At 37.4% G+C, this 19,634-nt stretch overlaps 1 protein-coding gene across 3 annotated transcripts in view; it reads left to right on the top strand.

Annotated features, from left to right (window-relative positions):
• Positions 1–19,634, top strand: part of UTRN (utrophin) — a 580,690-nt gene that overhangs the window by 258,353 nt on the left and 302,703 nt on the right. For all 3 annotated transcript variants that reach the window (XM_064360600.1, XM_064360601.1, XM_064360599.1), the window contains 6 exons: positions 2,199–2,334; positions 3,605–3,754; positions 7,059–7,134; positions 13,254–13,468; positions 15,568–15,685; positions 19,400–19,605. In XM_064360600.1, coding sequence (XP_064216670.1) covers positions 2,199–2,334; positions 3,605–3,754; positions 7,059–7,134; positions 13,254–13,468; positions 15,568–15,685; positions 19,400–19,605 — 901 coding nt within the window. The remainder of the gene's footprint in view (positions 1–2,198; positions 2,335–3,604; positions 3,755–7,058; positions 7,135–13,253; positions 13,469–15,567; positions 15,686–19,399; positions 19,606–19,634) is intronic.

Genomic DNA, 19,634 nt, shown 5'->3' with positions numbered 1-19,634 from the left:
TTGTGTGTATATTGTTATCAAAGTCTTTGCGAACTATCACAGAGTTCAATTTGTTTTTGTATTGAGTGCCTGTAGTTAAGTATTTGCATAGTTCAGCAACTTAAGGAGTTATTTCTTCCAGTTTCTGGAGACAGGGTCTTGCTTTTATGCCAGGCTGGAGTGCAGTGGTGCAATCATAGCTCACTGCATCCTTGAGCTTCTGGGCTCAAGTGATCCTCTCACCTTGGTCTTCTGAGTAGTTGGGGCTGCAAGCGTGTGCCACCACACCCAGCTGATTTTTAAACTGTTTGTAAAAATGGGGTCTCACCATGTTGTCCAGTCTGGTCTCGAACTCCTAGGCTCAAGTGATCCTCCTGCCTCAGTCTTCCAAAGTGCTGGGATTACAGCCATGAGCCACCATGCCCAGTGGTGTTACTCCTTAATGAGCAATTGTTATCTTCTATTTGAATGTGAATTTATAAGTAGCTTTTACTCTTAGGGATAACATTTAAAATGTAGATTATATTTAGCTAGTTTGCAGATGAAAATACTGGGTAACTCAAATATGTCTTATTGAAATCGCTTGATAATGCTAGTTTCCTTCATAGTTCTATTTTCAAAGTACTAAATTAGTCATGATCATAAAATTTCAACTTTTTTTGGGAAACAAAAGGCCTATAACAGTATTTTGGATGTTTCTAAAGTTGTTATTTAAGTTAAATACTTTTCAGTATGGAGGGTAGATTACTTGTTTTAGTCTTAGCAATTAGTGCTATTGCTGTATTTATTTATTTTTAATCTTTTTTTTTTTTTTTTTGAAACACAGTTTCACTCTGTTGCCCAGGCTGGAGTACAGTGGTGCAGACTTGGCTCACTGCAACCTCTGCCTCCCAGGTTCAAGCAATTCTTCTGCCTCAGCCTCTCAAGTAGCTGGGACTACAGGCACACAACACCATGCCCAGCTAATTTTTGTATTTTTGGTAGAGATGGAGTTTTACCATATTGGCCAGGCTGGTCTCGAACTCCTGACTTCATGATCCACTCGCTTTGGCCTTCCAAAGTGCTGGGATTACAGGCGCGAGTCACTGCACGCAGCCTATTTTTAATCTTAAAGGAAGATTCTTCCTTGATGGATATTTAAAAATTATGATTTTGTTGTGATACTATCCTTCAAATATTGTTGACTGTTTATTAAATATATAAATATTATTTAATATTTTATTATATATATTGCACCATTGTGTTAGACCTTTTGTGATTAGAAATGAAAACTCATAGCCATAAAAACATAAATTCTTATTAGGGATGGTACAATATAATTCATTTAAAATTTGCATTCAGTTTTTAAACCAGCAGTTAATTATAGCAGCTATAAACATAAAGATACCACCAAGCTTTTAATAGCTTTCAAATCATTTTAAAAAATACATACTCTTATTCGTCACATGAGTTCTAATCATATTCCTATCTTCTGACAGATGGTTTATATTCTTGTAAATGTTATTCTTATAACACTATAAAGATCTAATTGAGGCAGTTCCTTTTTTATATTCATTTGACTGTTTTCCTTGCATCATTTAAAACTTCTGCTTTGTTGTTTTCTACATCTCTTTTTGTAACTTGGTGCTATATTCAAATATAATCGTTATTTTAATGAGCTAGCCAAATTCACATTTCTTGTCTTCCCTAATACTTGTAAGAGTCTCCCATTCTTGGTACCTTGCTTTGTTCTTATTCATTCTGTCCTATGAATAAAGTAGAGTAATTGTTGCCACCTAATATGATAACGTGTCATATAATAATTCCTTTCAATATTCGTGGAACACTCAAGGAGAATTATGCTTCTTCCCTTTTATTTTAGATAAGGACATTTTTCATGTTTTAAAAATTTTTCATTATGTTGCAGAGTGATATCTAACTTTAAAAAAGTCTTTTTTATTCAATTTCTACATAATTTTTATGATGAGGGAAGATAACATTATTTAGTTTCAATGGTTTTGAATTCAATCAAGGAAAAAACTTCTTAGTCTATTATTAAGCAATCTTTAGTATTGTAGAATATATACATTGCTATTGATTCACTTAAAAATACATATTAAAATAATTAATAGAAATTATTTATTTTGAGAAATATTTAGTCAGGATATCCAAATCAACTATATAAGGTTGTGCTTTATTGGATATTTTTCTCAATATTTTAAAATAATATATTCTTTTAGGCTAAAAGGAGAAAGTAAGCAGGTGATGGAGTACAGACATCAGCTGGATGAGCTTATCTGTTGGTTAACAAAGGCTGAGCATGCTGTGAAAAAGAGATCGACCACGGAGTTGGGGGAAAACCTGCAAGAATTAAGAGTAAGTTGTTTATTTCTGTCTATATGCCTTTTGGTGCCTGAAAATTATACTTCAGAATAACATACTGCATATCCGAAGAAGAAAAGGAAAAAGAAACTTTGTACTTTTTGGTACATGTGGTGAACTTGAAAGAGGAATATCTTTTATTTTTTAAAGCGCAGTTATAATTTTGGTCTTGCAGAGGTTAAAGTACACTGATGTAAAAAGAACAAACTATTATGGTTTCTGTATTAGACCAAAGGTTTTTAGGATATTGTAAACTGACCTTATCATTAAAAAATATATTAGGGCTATGAAATACAGTTTTTTGCTTTTAGATTTGGAAGACAATTACTGATTATTTTCTAGAAAGTTGCAAAACTCAACTTTCTAGAAATAATCAGTAATTATCTGAGTGACTTTCAGAGTAACAAAATGCAGCTTGCAAAAGGGTAGTGTCATGCTTGCATTAATTAGATTTTCTTTGTTGGTTTGCAACTAACAAGTATTGTTCATAGTTGTATATAATCTATAAAAATTCATACATATATGTTGATGTATAAATATATCCAAATATCCATAAATTTTGTATTCATAAATATTTATTTTTTATGTTAACAATTAAAATACTTGTTGCAGAACAATCAGCATAATGTGCCCACTTTTTTATTTAAAAAAAGAAATTGTGAGTGTGTATTCATACATGTACAAGCAGAAAAGGGTGAAAGGTTACTAATTCAATCAGAGATTTTGTTTATAAAAGAGTGTGATTGAAGCATTTTGGAACAGAAACATTGAATAATGATGAAAAATATTTTTGTGAAACATTTATTAAGGTTTCTTTTTAAAATGTGACAATATCTAACAAGCTTATTTCTGTTTTATCTAAAAATTTCAATAGCTTTTTTTGGGAATGTCTCTTTTGTAAACAATTTGGGGAGAGTTACAAGCGGTGGGACAGTATATTAGGATGGAGTAGCAAGGAGGAGATAAGAACAGAATGTTAAATTAGCGATGTGAGAGTAATATATGACCTGGTTAAGAGGCAGTGAGCACCAGGGAGTGAGTGTGTGCACAGGAGTGCAAAAATGCACACAGCAGATATGTGTTCATTCTCCTGTTAGTTATAATTTTTTAGCATGGTCTTAAGCTTCTTACAATTTTATTTTTCAATTAATAAATTAGAAATCTACATTTATAATAATACTTGCCAAAAAGGTTTTTAATACAGTTCTGGAACCTTCCCTTATCTGACTACCTTCTAACCACACCTGTCTTTTAACTTCCTCAGGACTTAACTCAGGAAATGGAAGTGCACGCTGAAAACCTCAAATGGCTTAATAGAACTGAATTAGAGATGCTTTCAGATAAAAGTCTGAGTTTACCTGAAAGAAATAAAATTTCAGAAAGCTTAAGGACTGTAAATATGACATGGAACAAGGTGTGTATAAAGTTACTATCACACGTTTCTCATATTGATTGATTTTGTTGTCAGAGATGTGGCATCATCTAACTGCTTTTACTTTCAAGTATATCCAAATATGGGTGGATTTTACTAATGCTTATACTTTTTATCTGTCATAGACAGAGGCATATATTCTGGAAGAATACTTCTTATTTTATATGAAATGCTTTGGCTTAGGGGATTTATACATTATATACTACATTAGATAATGAATATATGTTGGAATTAGGTAATAAAATTCCAGTGATTATATTCTGCAAATGAAGACCTTAAAATAGCATTCTGAGCTGGGTGCATTGGATCACACCTGTAATCCCAACACTTTGGGAGGCTGAGAAGGGGGAATCACATGTGTCCAGGAATTTGGGACCGGCCTGGTCAACACAGTGAAACCCCATCTCTACTAATAATACAAAAATTTGCCAGGCGTGGTGGCACAGCCCTGTAATCGCAGCTACTTGGGAGGCTGAGGCACAAGAATTACTAAACCTGGGAGGTGAAGGTTGCACTGAGCTGTAATCATGCTACTACACTCCAGCCTAGGTGAGACAGGTAGATTCTGTCTCAAAAAAAAAAAAAAAAAAATAGTATCCTGATTTTACACATGACTTTTCACACATGTGTGTTTATTTTCAAGGATTTTATTCATTAAGTATATATTTACTAGGTTCCAGTGAAATCTAATGGCATGTGACTACAAATACAACTAAGCTATCTTTCCCTCATACCATTACTTTTTTTGCCATTGAAACAGTTAAAGGTAGATAAAGTCATCTTTTTGTTTGACCTGGTACATACCATATCAGAATATGAGGTCTGTGTAGGACATTGAATGGATATGTCTCTGCCCTTGGTTTGGAGGGACTCCATATCAGTCATTTTCTCTCTCATCCTATTTAAATAGTAGCCATTATCCTCTAGCTGATGATGCAGGTGCTTTATTGATCTGGCCTTTCTGAGTGGGAATCACTGCCTGTTGGGTCACTGTGATTCACGCGTGTGTATCTCCGGTCTGGACCTTTCTCCATACCCTAGACTTACATATGCAACTACCTGCTCAGCAGCTCTCCTTAGATGTCTAATAGGCACCTCTAACTAACCTACACAGTCAACCTCTCGATATCCCTCTCCCCTCTGTGCCTTAATGTACATCTCCCACCTTAGTCAACGGAAGTTTCATCCTTATTATTACTTATGTCAGAAACACTGGAGTTAATCCTATGGTATATGAATTCTATCACAAAAAGAAACAAAGAAAACCCCCAAACCAAAAACTATACCTCAGTCACCATTATTGTTTTTTCCCTCAAAATACTGATCTACTGGATGGATGGTTTATTGGATAGCCAGATGGCTACATATGATAAGGCAGATGTAGCAAAAGTATGACCATTGTAGATGTGAGATGGTGCATAGGTATTTTCTCTACAATTCTTTCAACTCTTCTTGGGTCAAAAAATATAAATTTGACTGCTTCTCACAACCCCCGTTGCCACTAACTTGTTTCAAGCCTGCTATCATCTCTTGTCTTGATGACGACAAAGGCTGCCCCACTGGTCTCCCCTGCTTCTTCCTTTGCCCTTTGTTATTCTGTTCTAGACAAAGCAGCCAATATGATTGGTTAAAACATAATTCAGATCCAGTGACTTCTCTGAGCAAAGTCTACCAGTGGCTTTCTGTCTTGCTCAGGGTTAAAGCCAAAATGCTTTTAGGGCTTATAAGGCGTCTCATGGCCTGGCATCCTATGATCTGTCCTACAATGTCTGCTGCTCTGTCTCCCCTACACTCCTTTACAGACATGTTAGCCCCCGTGTCACTTGCCAGAAATGTCCATATTCAGTCAGAGCACACATATTTATTTAAAACAAAGGGTATCAGTGGGAATTCTGCAGAAAAGGGCACAGTGATTAATTTGGGTGCACTACGTCAGACAAAGCTGAAGCTTCTATTATTGCAGGATTTCATGTACATTTTAATATAATTCACTTTGGTGAGTTATGAATGTCTAAGACAAACTGCTCATTGTGCAGAAAATCTCAACAATCCTTTGGGAAATTCTAACATATGATATTTCATCCATCCATTCATTCATTCATTTAATAGGTTTTTATTGGATTCTCACCTTCTGCCAGTTATCATTTTAAGAGATAGGAATGCACTAAAAAGTGTGGCACTTCTTCTAACTCAAAGAGCTTATCATGGATGGGACCAGTAGACATGCAGTTATTACATCCAGGTAGTCGTGGGCACATAAAGGTGGAACCCCTGCCTGGCTTTGAGGGGTAACTGTGGAAGGTTTTGTTGAGAAGATCACATCTCAGTTAATTTATGAAGGATGAATAAATATTGGTTAGGTGAAGAATGAGGGAAAGGGCAGTGTAGAGAGAAGTGGCAAATGAAAGTGCGTAGAAGAGACAGAGAGTGAGCACAGTGTATATAGGTCCAGGAAGTAGCCCAATATAGAATGTAAGGCTGAGGGGTGTTCTCAAGCATGAGATCCTGGAGGACTCACTGTGCATCACAAGGAATTTGAGCTTCATTTTGCAAACAATCTACCACTTTGAAGGTAGTGAGAAGCTATTGATGGATTTTAAGCAGAGGAAAGTTATATTTTTGAAATATTGCTATAGCTTTACTACAGAGATGGATGGAGTGATCCTAAGAATTGATCTAGAAAGATTAGTTAGAATCTTTAGAAGAGTTTATGAAATGGGTGTCGGGGAACACAGGGATAAGTTTAGATTTGGGCTTGTCTAAATATCTAGTTCACAGAGAGGGCTGGACTGAAGATATGTTTTGGGGAGTCTTTAGCCCCTCAAAACTCCATTTGATTGCTGAAACCATCGGAAAGCAGGACCCAGGGAGAGAGCTAAAGAAGGGTAAGAAGACCAACACATCTACCCTGTAGGATACTGGTATTTGATGGATGGACAGCGGAAAAAGAGCTGGTGAAGGAAACTCAGAGGAGCCAGTCAGAGAGGCAGGAGGAAAGCCAGAATTGCAGGGTAGTAACAGACTTCAAGGGAGGGGGAGTGAACAATAGTAACTGGTACACAGGGGCAGGACAGCTAAGGACTGGTTGGTGTTCTTGATGGCAATGTCAGTGGAGTTAGGGGCTCAAACAAGATTGCAGTGGAGAGTGAAGGTGGAGCCAGAAGTTTAGGTGGCTAGGGGAAGAGAAGTGGCAGAGCTGCCATTCAGAATGACACCTCCTCTTTTGAACTATAGTCATCTTTATTTATATAGTATTCTTCTCTTTCTGTTTGTCTTGATGCGGTAGATTTGCAGAGAAGTGCCTACCACCCTGAAGGAACGCATCCAGGAGCCCAGTTCTGTTTCACAGACAAGGACTGCTGGTAAGATACAGTTTATCTTTAACAAAGTTTTTAAACAATCAATAAAGTAAAATTTTGTGATGTGAGCATCATCTATGAATTAGAAAGACTTATTTAGAAACATTGTGCCATTTTCTTTATTTAATCTACTTTCAATTATTTGAAAAGAGCATCTTCTTTAAAGCCAAGACATATTTGGCTGCCCAGTGTGGGCAAGGCATTTGTTCCCATGGTAGATAAGGCTGGCCTTTTCTGGACCCCAGTGGCACCTGGACATCCACAGGTCCTGCTGAAGGGAAGATGAGAGGCTAGGTGCAGAAACTGGGGACTAGTTTTCTGGGTCCATGCAGCTTTTCAGGAAATCAGCTATAACTGTCTGTGTTAACATGAGCTGGATTAGCATACGTAATTTAGACCCTGATTGTAACTGAGAGCAAAAGGCTTAGATGTCCTTGGAACCAGGTGGGAGATGGGGATTTAAAAGCATTCTCCGGCTGAGGCGGAAGAATCGCTTGAATCCAGGAGGCGGAGGTTGCAGTGAGCCGAGATTGCGCCATTGCACTCCAGCCTGGCGATAGAGCAAGACTCTGTCTCGGAAAAAAAAAAAAAAAAAAAGCATTCTCCATCCTAGGAGACAAATCCTGCTCACTTGGATGTGGAGAAAGAAGAATGTTTTCTCACCATTTATTTCCTTCCCTCTTTATCCAGATTAGATCGCAGACTACTGCCCCATAGCCACTGTCCCCACTGCCTTGCAGGTTTTCTGAACCATCATGCCCTGCTCTTCTTCTGTTGAGTCACCTGGCAAAACCCCAAACGTGACTAACTTTGTCCACTCACTCCCTGCCAGCTGCTTTTGCTGATTCTTTTTGTTGCTCCTCCCTATTTTTTTCTTCTTCCTCCTCCCCCTCCTCTTCCTTGACTTCCATGTCCACCTTCCACTTTCTATCTCTTCCCCTCCTCCTCCACTTCTGCCTCTTTCACTTCTCTTTTTATTGGGGGGGGGGAGAGGGGCCCTTTTATTTCTCTTCTTCCTCTTCTTTTTCTTTGCCTTCTCCTCCTCCTTCCCCTCAAGTTTTGGAAAAGGTGATGAGAGACGAGATTTTTTTTTTCTTTCATTTTTCGAGATTGCAAGCTTATTGAGGACAAAGTTTGTGCTCTTTATTACTTGTATTTCTGGAATTTTGCACCAAAAAAAACCTGGGGCCTGATCAGGTTTCTTGATTAACATGCAGAACACTTGAATTGACATTTGGGTACCACTGCTTTGCAAATACATGCTCAACTCTGTAATTATAGGGAAAGGATTTGATGCATTTTATGAAATTGTCATGGGTTATCTTACTTTTTAGAACCTCATTATCATAAAGGAGCAGGGAAAATTGAAATACATATTTAGAATTGTAAAAAGCTACCAGCAAAACTATACCTTCCATTAGGTGGACGGCTCATTTTTAACAAGATACTCATCCTTGGGACAGACCTGAGACCTGAAGCTAATCTTAGTATGTCTCTCTCCTCCTATGCAATGTTTTAATTCAGTTACTTCTTTTTAATATTATATTTAGAAAATAAAATTAACCATTTTAAAGTGAACAATTTAGTGACATTTAATGCATTCACAATGTTGTACAACCACTATTTCTATCGAGTTCCAAAATATTTCTATCACTCCAAAGTAAAACCTCTTACTCATTAAGCAGTTTTTTCCCATTCCCTCCTACTCCCAGCCCCTGGCAACCACCAATCTGCATTCTGTCTCCAAGGATTTATCTATTCTGGATATTTCATATAAATGGAATCATACAATGCTTCTTTCACTTAGCATAATGTTTTTGAGGTTCATCCTTGCCAACATCTTGCTGACTGTACTGATTTCAGAGCTATGACTAGCCATCTCAAATAAGCATTCAGCACTGAGACAGTCCAGCACTAAGAAACAGTCCTACCGCACTTTTCTTCTGAGTACTGCTTGGTACTTATCTCTTAACTAATGACCTCATCTCATTTTTAAAAGAAAATAATTTTTTTTCCCCAGACAAAATCTTTTTGGTTTTCCCACTAGAGAATCCATCAAGCTACCTGCAGCTGTACCTATATACTCTATGTACTTCCTTCCTGTTCAGAGAAAGGGTTATCTCTTTTTCAAAGACCAGTTCCTCCACTTAGGCATAGGATCCTATCTTCTCTGGACTGCTTATGTATCCTCTTTCTCCAATACTATACTGGATACCTTTTGATGGATACCTTTGATTGCCATACCTTTTGATGCATGTAGCTCTAGTTAATATTTGAACTGATGTATAATATTACATTATATTGGATATACTACAGTCCTCTGAATTCTCTCCTCTACCTATGCTTACCAGTCCCATAACTGTAGACATTTTTTTTTTAAACTGTAGATGATTCACCCAGTCCTTAGGCCCATAAACTAGGAGTCAACCACAACTCTTCTCTGGAATTAATATTTAATCCATCAGCAAGTAGTGTGTTTCCATGTTCCATTCCACCTACTTTCCTGGTCTTGAACACCCTCATCTTTCTATCTAGATTATTGGAATGTACTCCTAAATCATAATCCTGATTCTATTCTCACCTCACTGCTTCTCCATGACCTATTCCTCTGATAGCAGATAGAGTAATGCTTTCTAAATATAAGTTTGATTGTGTTGCTTCTTTGATCACAATCTTTTAATCATGTCCAACCACATAAATGAGTTCCAAAGTCTGGCCTTGGTCCAGAACACCATGCATATCTGCCTATCTCTCTAATCACATTTCTACTACTTTTCCCTTTGTTCCTTCTGTTTCAAATATACTGGTCTTCTTGCTGTTTCAAATGTGCCAAGAACATATTCATTTCTGGTCTTTGTGCTTTATATTCTTTCTTGTCCTCCCAAAATATTCTTCTCTTGGATATTTTCATGTTTTTTTCAAATATCCCCTTCTTGGAAAGCCCTTTCTTGCCCACAATATCTCAGATACACCCTGTCTCTCTTTGTCTTCTTGCATTGATATTACTTCGTAACGTACATCCATTTTCCCTATGAAATGCAAGCTCCAGCCGGGCATGGTGGCTCATGCTTGTAATCCCAGCACTTTGGGAGGCTGAGGTGGGTGGATCACCTGAGGTCAGAAGTTCAAGACCAGCCTGGCCAAATGATGAAACTGTTTCTATTAAAAATACAAAAATTAGCCAGGCGTGGTGGCGGGTGCCTGTAATCCCAGCTACTCAGGAGACTGAGGCAGGAGAATCGATTGAACCTGGGAGGCAGAGGTTGCAGTGAGCCGAGATCGTGCCGTTGAAGTCCAGCCTGAACTTTATCTTGCACACTCCCATGCCTGCAGTGTCTAGAATAGTACCTTACACATAATAGGTTCTTAATAGGTATTTGATGAATTAAAAATGAATTTTTAAAAAAACTGCGAAAGAAGTTAAAGTGAAGATTGAGCAGAAGGATGTGTGAGGTGTTCTGTAGGGTGTACATCTAGTGATGAAATCACTGGGTTATAGCATATGGGTGCCTTCTACTTCACTAGCTGCCGCTAGGGTGCTGTCTAGATTACTTGGCCCAGTTTACACTGACACTGGCTGTGTGTGATGGGTTCTCATTATTCTGCAGCATTACCAGCACCTCATCATTTTGTTCTCAGGACCCTTTTACACTTGTAAAAATTATTGAGGACCCTCCAAGAGTTATTGTTTTTATGAGTGATATCTATCAGTATTTACTTACCTAGAAAAACATTTCCATTAATTCATTGTTTAAAAATAACAATAAAGCCATTATATGTTAACAAAAATAGCATGTTTTTGTAACATATTAGCATAAGCTGCTGGGAACAGTAGATCATGTCTATAATCCCAGCAGTTTGGGAGGTGGAGGCAGGAGGATCTCTTGAGCCCGGGAGTTTGAGACCAGCCTGGGTGACATAGGGAGTCCCCATCTCTGAAATAATAATAATAATAAGCCAGTCTTGGTGAGGCAGGCCTGTAGTTCCAACTACTCAAGAGACAGGGGTGGGAGGGTTACTTGAACCCAGGAGGTTGAGGCTGCAGTGAGCTGTGTTTGTGCCTCTGTATCCCAGCCCAGGTGACAGAGTGGGTCTTTTGTGATATCACATGTTATGTAGCCTTAGATAAAAAACCCTGTACACTTGGGAGAGAATGAGCCTAAAAAGGCAAATAATACGGTGATGATAATAAGGTAGTCATCTCGACCTTTGTAAAGGTCTCTAGGAACCTAGAGCTTCTCAGATGTCACTTTGCTGATGGTGGTCCTGTGGATATTGGGTGTGTCATTTTAATTTGTATTACCCCAGTAATTCAGGAGGTCAGACATTTATTTCACATTTTTATGTTTATTGCCTTTCTTATTTCCTCTTTTGTAGATTGTTTTTAGTTGATATTTTAAGTTTCAGGAAAAGTATTTTGGTTATCAGTTCTTTGTCTGGAATGTGGATTGCAGATACAGTCTCCTTTAATGTTTCAAAGGCTTTGAAAATCTTGACTTATGGTGCTCCCTTTGGAATTCTTAAGCATTAATGGTTTATTAATAGCTTCTGTTTTTTATGTTTTCTGTTAGAGCTACTTCAGTCCTCTGAAGTCACAAAAATATTCCATATTTTTAACTGACAATTTTGGTTCTTGTATTTAGGTCCTTAATCCACCAAGAATTAATTTTCCTATGGTACATGTGAGGTTAAAATAAGTCCCATCATTTCTTTGCTGCAGTCATGGGTCAACACTTTATTGAACAGTAAATTCTTCCTCATTGATCCGTAATTCAGTCTCTGCCAAGGTCAGATTTCTTTGCCACCTACACACTGTGACTCTTCTCTTCCGTTGGTCTGTTTAAATGTTTCAGTCCATAATATACTGAGTTCATTATTATTAGCTAGATAATATAATGTAACATTTGGGAGGGCATGTTTCTCTACCAAAAATAAAAATATGACTGTTTTTTGTCCTTTTCTCTTCTACCTTAATTTTATAACCAGAAATTTGAATCAATGATTTTTGTTAAGTTACACTCAAACCTGTTGGGATTTTTATTAGGATTGTGCTGAATTTACAGATTGGCTATATGTTTTAGAAAATTATTTAAGCCTCATCTAATATATCATATCTAAAGTACATTTCAGATGGTTTTAATTGCTAATTCAACTACTTATTGTATCAAAACCAATCAGTTTGGCAATGAATATTAAATACATACTTTTTTGTATTTTCTGACTCAGTAATGCTACTTGGGTAATCTATGCTAAGATAGTGATCATAGGCCGGGTGCGGTCTCTCATGCCTGTAATCCCAGCACTTTGGGAGGCCGAGGTGGGCGGATCACGAGGTCAAGAGATCGAGACCATCCTGGCCAACAGGGTGAAACCCCATCTCTACTAAAAATACAAAAAATTAGCTGGGTGTGGTGGTGCGCACCTGTAGTCCCAGCTACTCGGGAGGCTGAGGCAGGAGAATTGCTTGAACCCAGGAGGCGGAGGTTGCAGTGAGCCGAGATTGTGTCACACTGCACTCCAGCCTGGCGCCTGGCGACAGAGTGAGACTCTGCCTCAAAAAAAAAAAAAAAAAAGATAGTGATCATAAATATGCAAAATACTCTACTCAAAAAGATATTCCTTGCACGTTTTTTAAAATTAAAATAAAATTTTATCCGCAATCTAAGTATCAAAGAGTTAAATGAAAGTTAGTGGATATAGGTATAGGTTATTACATAGGTATTCACAGTGTGTTTATTAGGAATAAAATATGCTCACATCATAAAGTTAAATGAAAAAATAATAAAAAATTATGAATAAGTTAGCTTTATAATTAAAATCATCTTGCCAGAATGAAATAATACTTCTAATTCTCCCATGTTTGTACTTTTAGTTTTTCTCAGTATCAGTGTTGATTATGTTCTAGAATGTTGCAAAACTGCTTTGTTGGCTCGATAGCTACCAACCACATATGAATATCACAGGTAATACCATAGCCATTTCAGTGTGCAAAAATAACCTCTTAGATTTTTTTTTACTTTAACTAAATTGTATTTAACTACACATATACGTGTCACCATGACACCACCATAATCAAAATATCCTGTTGATTGATTTCTCTTTTGCTGTGTTTTTCATTTCAGCTCATCCTAGTGTCCAAAAGGTGGTGCTAGTATCATCTGCATCAGATACTCCTGTTCCGTCTCATCGTACTTCGGAGATTTCAGTTCCTGCTGATCTTGATAAAACTATAACAGAACTAGCTGACTGGCTGGTATTAATCGACCAGATGCTGAAGTCCAACATTGTCACTGTCGGGGATGTAGAAGAGATCAATAAGACCGTTTCCCGAATGAAAGTAGGTGCATAGTGTAAAGGCTTGTCATGGACATGCCACAGCCCAGAGACAGACCAGATCTGTTTGAATCCCTTTTGTTTATCCTAAAACTATGAGAGAATGAGGTTTAAGAAACTCTGTATCTGTCAAACAGCCATCTAGGGCTAACTACAAAGCATAGAGCTTTTCTTGCATTTATACTGCTGTGATATGATCAGGTTTTCTGACTTGAACTAAAGACCCATTGCATTTTAAAAATCTAAAACATATACCATAAAGCTAGGCATGTTAGTATAAATATAAGCTTGTGTTAACATTTCATGCCTGTTATGTGATGTGGGATAATTTCCTAAAGTGCCTTTGCAACTTCTATTACATAATGAGGTTAATTTCTGACTTTAGAAGTATCTCCTATAGTTTTATTATTATACTTATATCATCTAATATTAATTTGTAAAATTCTTTCTCCATATTTAGTGTGTGCTAAGTTCTGGGCTGTGAGTTATACGGGGATACTGACAAGAATATACTAAGTAGAAATTGGGACTCTACAATAAAATAATAATAACAGCTATTGCTAGCTTTTATTAAGTGCGTCATGTGTACTGGGCATTTTTCTAAGTATTTTACACATGTTACCTCATTCAGTTCTTTAATAATCTTGTGAGGTAGGTACTGTTTTTATCCCCACATTACAAATAAGCCCAAACTGAGGCAGAGGCACTGAGTGCATATGAGTAGAGAAATTACTGTGGCAAGGCCAGAGTCTCGTAAAAGCCTCAGGACGGGTACGAGCCACCTGTTGGGGGAGCCAGGATGAGGAAGGGGATCACTTCTCCCGTGGTGGAAAGCAAACTGTGTGGGTTTTGGCATCTGAGATAAAGCGATGGCGTTCCTGGCGTAGGGAAGAGAGTGAATGAAGATGTGGTACAGGAGGCACGAAGGACTTTAGGGTCAACATTTGTGCACTTAAGAAATACTTCACAGTGTGAAGTAAGGCAGGAAAGGCAGCTAAAGTTCCCGTTGTGAAGGAGCCTGCGGGCTGTGCTAACCCCTTTGAATATTTAGTCTGTACGCAGTTGGTAAGCATCTTTCTTCCCATTTCTTTTCCTTTTTAAAATTGTGGCTAGGAACTCATGATAACAATGCTCCACTTTAGTAGAAGACTAGGATGGATTGGAGGCAAGAAATGCTTAAATCAAGGCAAAGAGCCCTTTCTGAAGTGACTAAGAGGATGCTATTGCAATTAGCAGAAATAAGGAATGGAAGAAATGGAGTGTGAATGAGGGTTTCAGTGATTTAGTTTCAGACATGTTGTGGTGAGGAGTCTTTATGCCATTTAGAAGGAAGTGATCAGCATTCATTACAATGTGCCCTGGGATTTAGGATTGAAAGTGGTGGGCAATCCATTTAGAGGTAATATTTGACACCAGAGGAGTAGCTGAAATCTACAAAATTGGTGAATTTGTAAAGAGGAAGGACTGGGAAAGAATCATTTGCCACTATTTGTATTTTTCGTAAATTGTGTTTTTAGTCTCTATGACTGTCATTAGTTCTGTACTGAAAACACATGATTTTCCTGATGTTGTTACCATTTCTCCCATATTTATCAGCACTGAGAGATACAAACCATCTATAGCAGCAGTTTTTCATGTCTAAGAGGATTTAATTTATAGTTATTCCTCTTAGCACTTTTCTATGTCACCCCCAAGCCTGTGACATTAGTTTCATATCTGACACAGAACAGATATGCAAGGCATCAGCAGCAGCAATAACTGCTAATGTTTTCAGGGCATTTTTTTTTAGCTTTTGAAGGAATTTTCTTTATTTAATGTCCTCAGACTGGATGTAACTGAGCTGGCAGTATTATTTATTTTTGTGAAAACAAAGACACAGAGAGGTAAAGCCCCTTGCCTGGTGACTCAGGTGCTAAATGGAAGAGAGATTTGAACCCAGGATCTTCGACTTTAAATCAGGCACTCATTTTCTGCCACATTGCTGATGCCTCAGTATGCTGTAGAGGAGGAAAACAACGACTTCGATGTCAACACATCTGTTTTGCTTAGTATTCTTCTCATATGGCTTATTAACCTATCGGAATAATCATTTCTGCTTAACAGATTACAAAGGCTGACTTAGAACAGCGCCATCCTCAGCTCGATTATGTTTTTACATTGGCACAGAATTTGAAAAATAAAGCTTCCAGTTCAGATGTGAGAACAGCAATCACAGAAAAATGTAAGTTTTTAAAGATTATGTATCATCACCCACTTTCCCTACAAATGGACGGACACACACACACACAGACACACACACACACACACCCAGTAATAGTGTTTAATATTAGTTTCTCTTATTCAGAAATGTAGCTTTCCCTTGTTTTTTGTCTTTTGTGAACATTGTTACAATGACCTTATGAATTCCTTAATTTTAACATCACAACTCTTAAGTAATTACTTACACATTGGGTTTTCTTCTCTTAACTTAGGTCTTTTTTTAGAAGAATTAAAAAAAAGAGAAACTCACAAGAACACAAATCCATTCTCTCGTTATATTTTATTCTCTAAAATCAGGTCTTACTATGTCTTTTAACTCACCTCAAAATTCAGTCCATAAATATTTATTGAGCAACTACTATGTGCTTATGTGACTGGCATTAATTTGGGGATGCTTTAGTTAAAAATGAGAGAAAAACAACAAAAACATAAACATATAAAAAATAGGAAACAAAGATCCTTGCGTGGGGTTTGCATTCTAGCTCAGAAACATCTGTTAAATCTGTGTGACGTACACATTCCCACTGTGTACGTTTCTGCATCTAAATATACATAGAAAAATAGCTACATTTCTGTATAAATAAAGAGTAACATTCCCACTGTATATGTCACACAGATTTAACAGCTGCTTCTGAGCTAGAAGCATCTAGCTTCTACAAACCCTTCTCAATGGGAACGTACTACCAATAGCAAACGAAGTCTAAATTCTCAAGAATGACATCTAGGGATTGTCACAATCTGCTGCCACTATCCCGTCTCTCACTTCAGCTCTCAGCCCGGTCTGTAATTTTTCTGTGCTATATGTATTCCTTAAAACGTCCTGACATTTCCTAGTCCTCTTACCTTTATTCGCATTATTTTTCTCTTGGTCTTTTCTTCCCAGGTGAAATTCTACGAAGCAGCTAAAATGTCACCCCCTTTGTGACGTCTTTCCTTCCTCTTCTGTTTCCTGGTGAATGTTAATTTCTATTTTTTTAGTTCCTTCTATGGCCTTTCCCCCCATAGCTTTATTATAGATCTCACAACTACTTTAATTCTCTCTTCCTTCCATAGATTGTGAATATTTATCTCTCTGCCCTTGGGCCTTTCACAGGGCCCAATACAAATTAACTACCTAATAAATACTTGTGGCAAAATAGAAACTGGAAGGATAAAGCCTAATCTTTCTCAAGGGAAGAAAGTCAACTACTCTCCCTGTAAAAAGTATGTTTTGATTTCAAAACAATCATGGGAGCAACAGGGTTATTATAGGAGATACAATAGAAAAGAACTTTTAATATCTGACAGTGTTGGCTAATTTTTACTAAATATACCATTTTCCTTCCTCTCTCTCTTTTGGTGAATAGATGGATTGTGTTTGTTACAGAACTTTGGAGTGAATCAGTTTCCCCTCACATCACAGGGGAGCTCCTCTGCTCTAGTGATACCAAACTATTGACAAAGCCATTTCTGGTTTGCTTTTTCTATCAATTTGATGTTTTTTAAAAATTTTTTTTCCATCACCTCTCTTTTTGTCCAAAACTTTTTTCAAGGTTTTTTGTTTTACAAGACTTTTCTTCTCCTAAATATTTTCCTTTCCTATTTAATGTACACACTCTGTTTTCTCTTTATATATTAACATTTTTTTGTGTGTAGAGGTTTGATAGTCTTCATCACTCCTCATTATATGAAAAAACTTTCTCAGGGGTAGTGTGCTGCTACCAATAGTAACCCGTTTTTAGGATTAAACTCACAATGAATAGGATACTTTGCTTATTTTTTATGATAAACCTGTGATATTTACTCTCGCTTGACGTCTTTGGTTTCATTTGTTTAATGTTAAAGGATTCTATTAGTAATAGAATTGGTCATGAGTACTTTAATGTAACTTTTTAACTGACAAGAGAATATTATGATAGATTTGTCCTCTCTTGCTTTAAGTTTAAAATGTAAGCGATTTATTTAAACAGTTAAGACAGCATAAAATAGATTGTCTCATTGAGCAATTTTTTAAAGAATGATGACATGTGAGTATAACTTAAGGCCCTCTGAACAACCTTAAGTTGATAGCTTTTTTTTTTTTTTTTTTTTTGAGATGGAGATTTGCTCTTGTTGTCCAGGCTGGAGTGCAATGGCACAATCTTGTCTCTCTTCAGCCTCTGCCCCCGAGGTTCAAGTGATTTTCCTGCCTCAGCCTCCGGAGTAGCTGGGATTACAGGCACCTGCCACCATGCCCAGCTAATTTTTATATTTTTAGTAGAGACAGGGTTTCATCATGTTTGCCAGGTTGGTCTTAAACTCCTGACGTCAGGTGATCTGCCCACCTTGGCCTTCCAAAGTGCTGGGATTACAGGTGTGAGCCACTGCACCTGTCCGGTTGATAGCTTTTTTGGTTTACTCTAACTACATATTATCCCAAGAACTTTGCCAGAGTGTCTCATGATAACTCAGCTGGAATGTTATCTTGTAGGTATGTTCTTCATGGGCCTTGTGCTTAACTATAGGCTTTCTGTTTGTCAGACATCCAAAACATCTTCCAGCAGTATGGTTTTAACGTTCTACCTACTTATTATCAGCAGGTTCTTGCAGATATGCTGAATTGTCATTTATTAGTACTTCAGTTCAAGATTATGAACTGACTCTGAAGTGATTAATAAAAAATTTAAGTTTCCAGTTGGGCATGTGGCTCACGCCTGTAATCCCAGCACTTTGGGAGGCTGAAGTGGGCGGATCAGAAGGTCAGGAGTTCGAGACCAGCCTGGCCAACATGGTGAAACCCCATCTCTCCTAAAAATACACGGTTAGCTGGGTGTAGTGGTGGCACGCACATGTAGTCCCAGCTACTCAGGAGGCTGAGGCAGGAGAATCGCTTGTACCTAAGATAGTGCCACTGCACTCCAGCCTGGGTGATGGAGCGAGACTCTGTCTCAAAAATAAATAAATAAATAATAAGTTTCCCTAGATCTCTGTGTCCTTAACACCATGTTAAAAATAGAGAAAGGGGAAGAGAGGAAGCAAGAGGAGAAATAGAAAGCGAGAGAAGGTGATGATGACTGAAAGGACTCTAAAGAAACAATAAAGAGGAAGGACAAGAGCCAGTGTGAAATTTTTATGATGAAGAGCTGCTGGGTGCATAGTACTTGAGTCTCTTTTACTTTTAGTGTTTCTGTTGAACCTGAACATATAAAATTCCTTTTAGAGAGGTTTCCTGCTACAACAAAATAGATGCAAAAAATATTCTTACATAGTTCATTTTCTTCTAAAATCGAGACTGCCTTAGAAAAATCTCCTTTGAAGATAGCAAGTGACTGTCTCTCCGTCTTAAAGGTCTGTCATGAAGCGCTGTTAAACCCTACCTTCATCAACCAGGTCTATAAATACAAAATTAAATCAAAAATTATTTTCTTCATAATTTTGTGGCTATATCAGTTTATAAGAGTAGATATTTTACTGCAAGTTGTTTTGGAGCACTGAAAATAGATTTCAAGTTTTTTTTTTTTAAATCAAGCATGGTTTCAGAAATCTATCAATTTTATCGGATGGCAGATATGTATTAAAATTCCTTTAAAATGTATTAATCCACTTGGCCTTCTTTCTGTTTTCTGTTTATAGACTTATTTATGATACATTTGATCTGGCATTTTTTCTTTCTCCTGAGAGTTACGTGTTGGGATTTTTTTTTTAATGCTACCCTCAGTGGAAAAGGTCAAGAACCAGTGGGATGGCACCCAGCATGGTGTTGAGCTAAGACAGCAGCAGCTCGAGGACATGATTATTGACAGTCTTCAGTGGGATGACCATAGGGAGGAGACTGAAGAACTGATGAGAAAATATGAAGCTCGACTTTATATTCTTCAGCAAGCCCGACGGGATCCCCTCACCAAACAAATTTCTGATAACCAAGTAAGACTCATCAGATACTTTATGACCGT

This window comes from Aotus nancymaae, unplaced genomic scaffold (assembly GCF_030222135.1).
Source record: "Aotus nancymaae isolate 86718 unplaced genomic scaffold, 86718_ANA_hifiasm-v0.15.2.pri h1tg000040l, whole genome shotgun sequence".
In the NCBI taxonomy this organism is placed as follows: domain Eukaryota; kingdom Metazoa; phylum Chordata; class Mammalia; order Primates; family Aotidae; genus Aotus; species Aotus nancymaae.
This window is presented reverse-complemented; position numbering and strand designations above follow the sequence as displayed.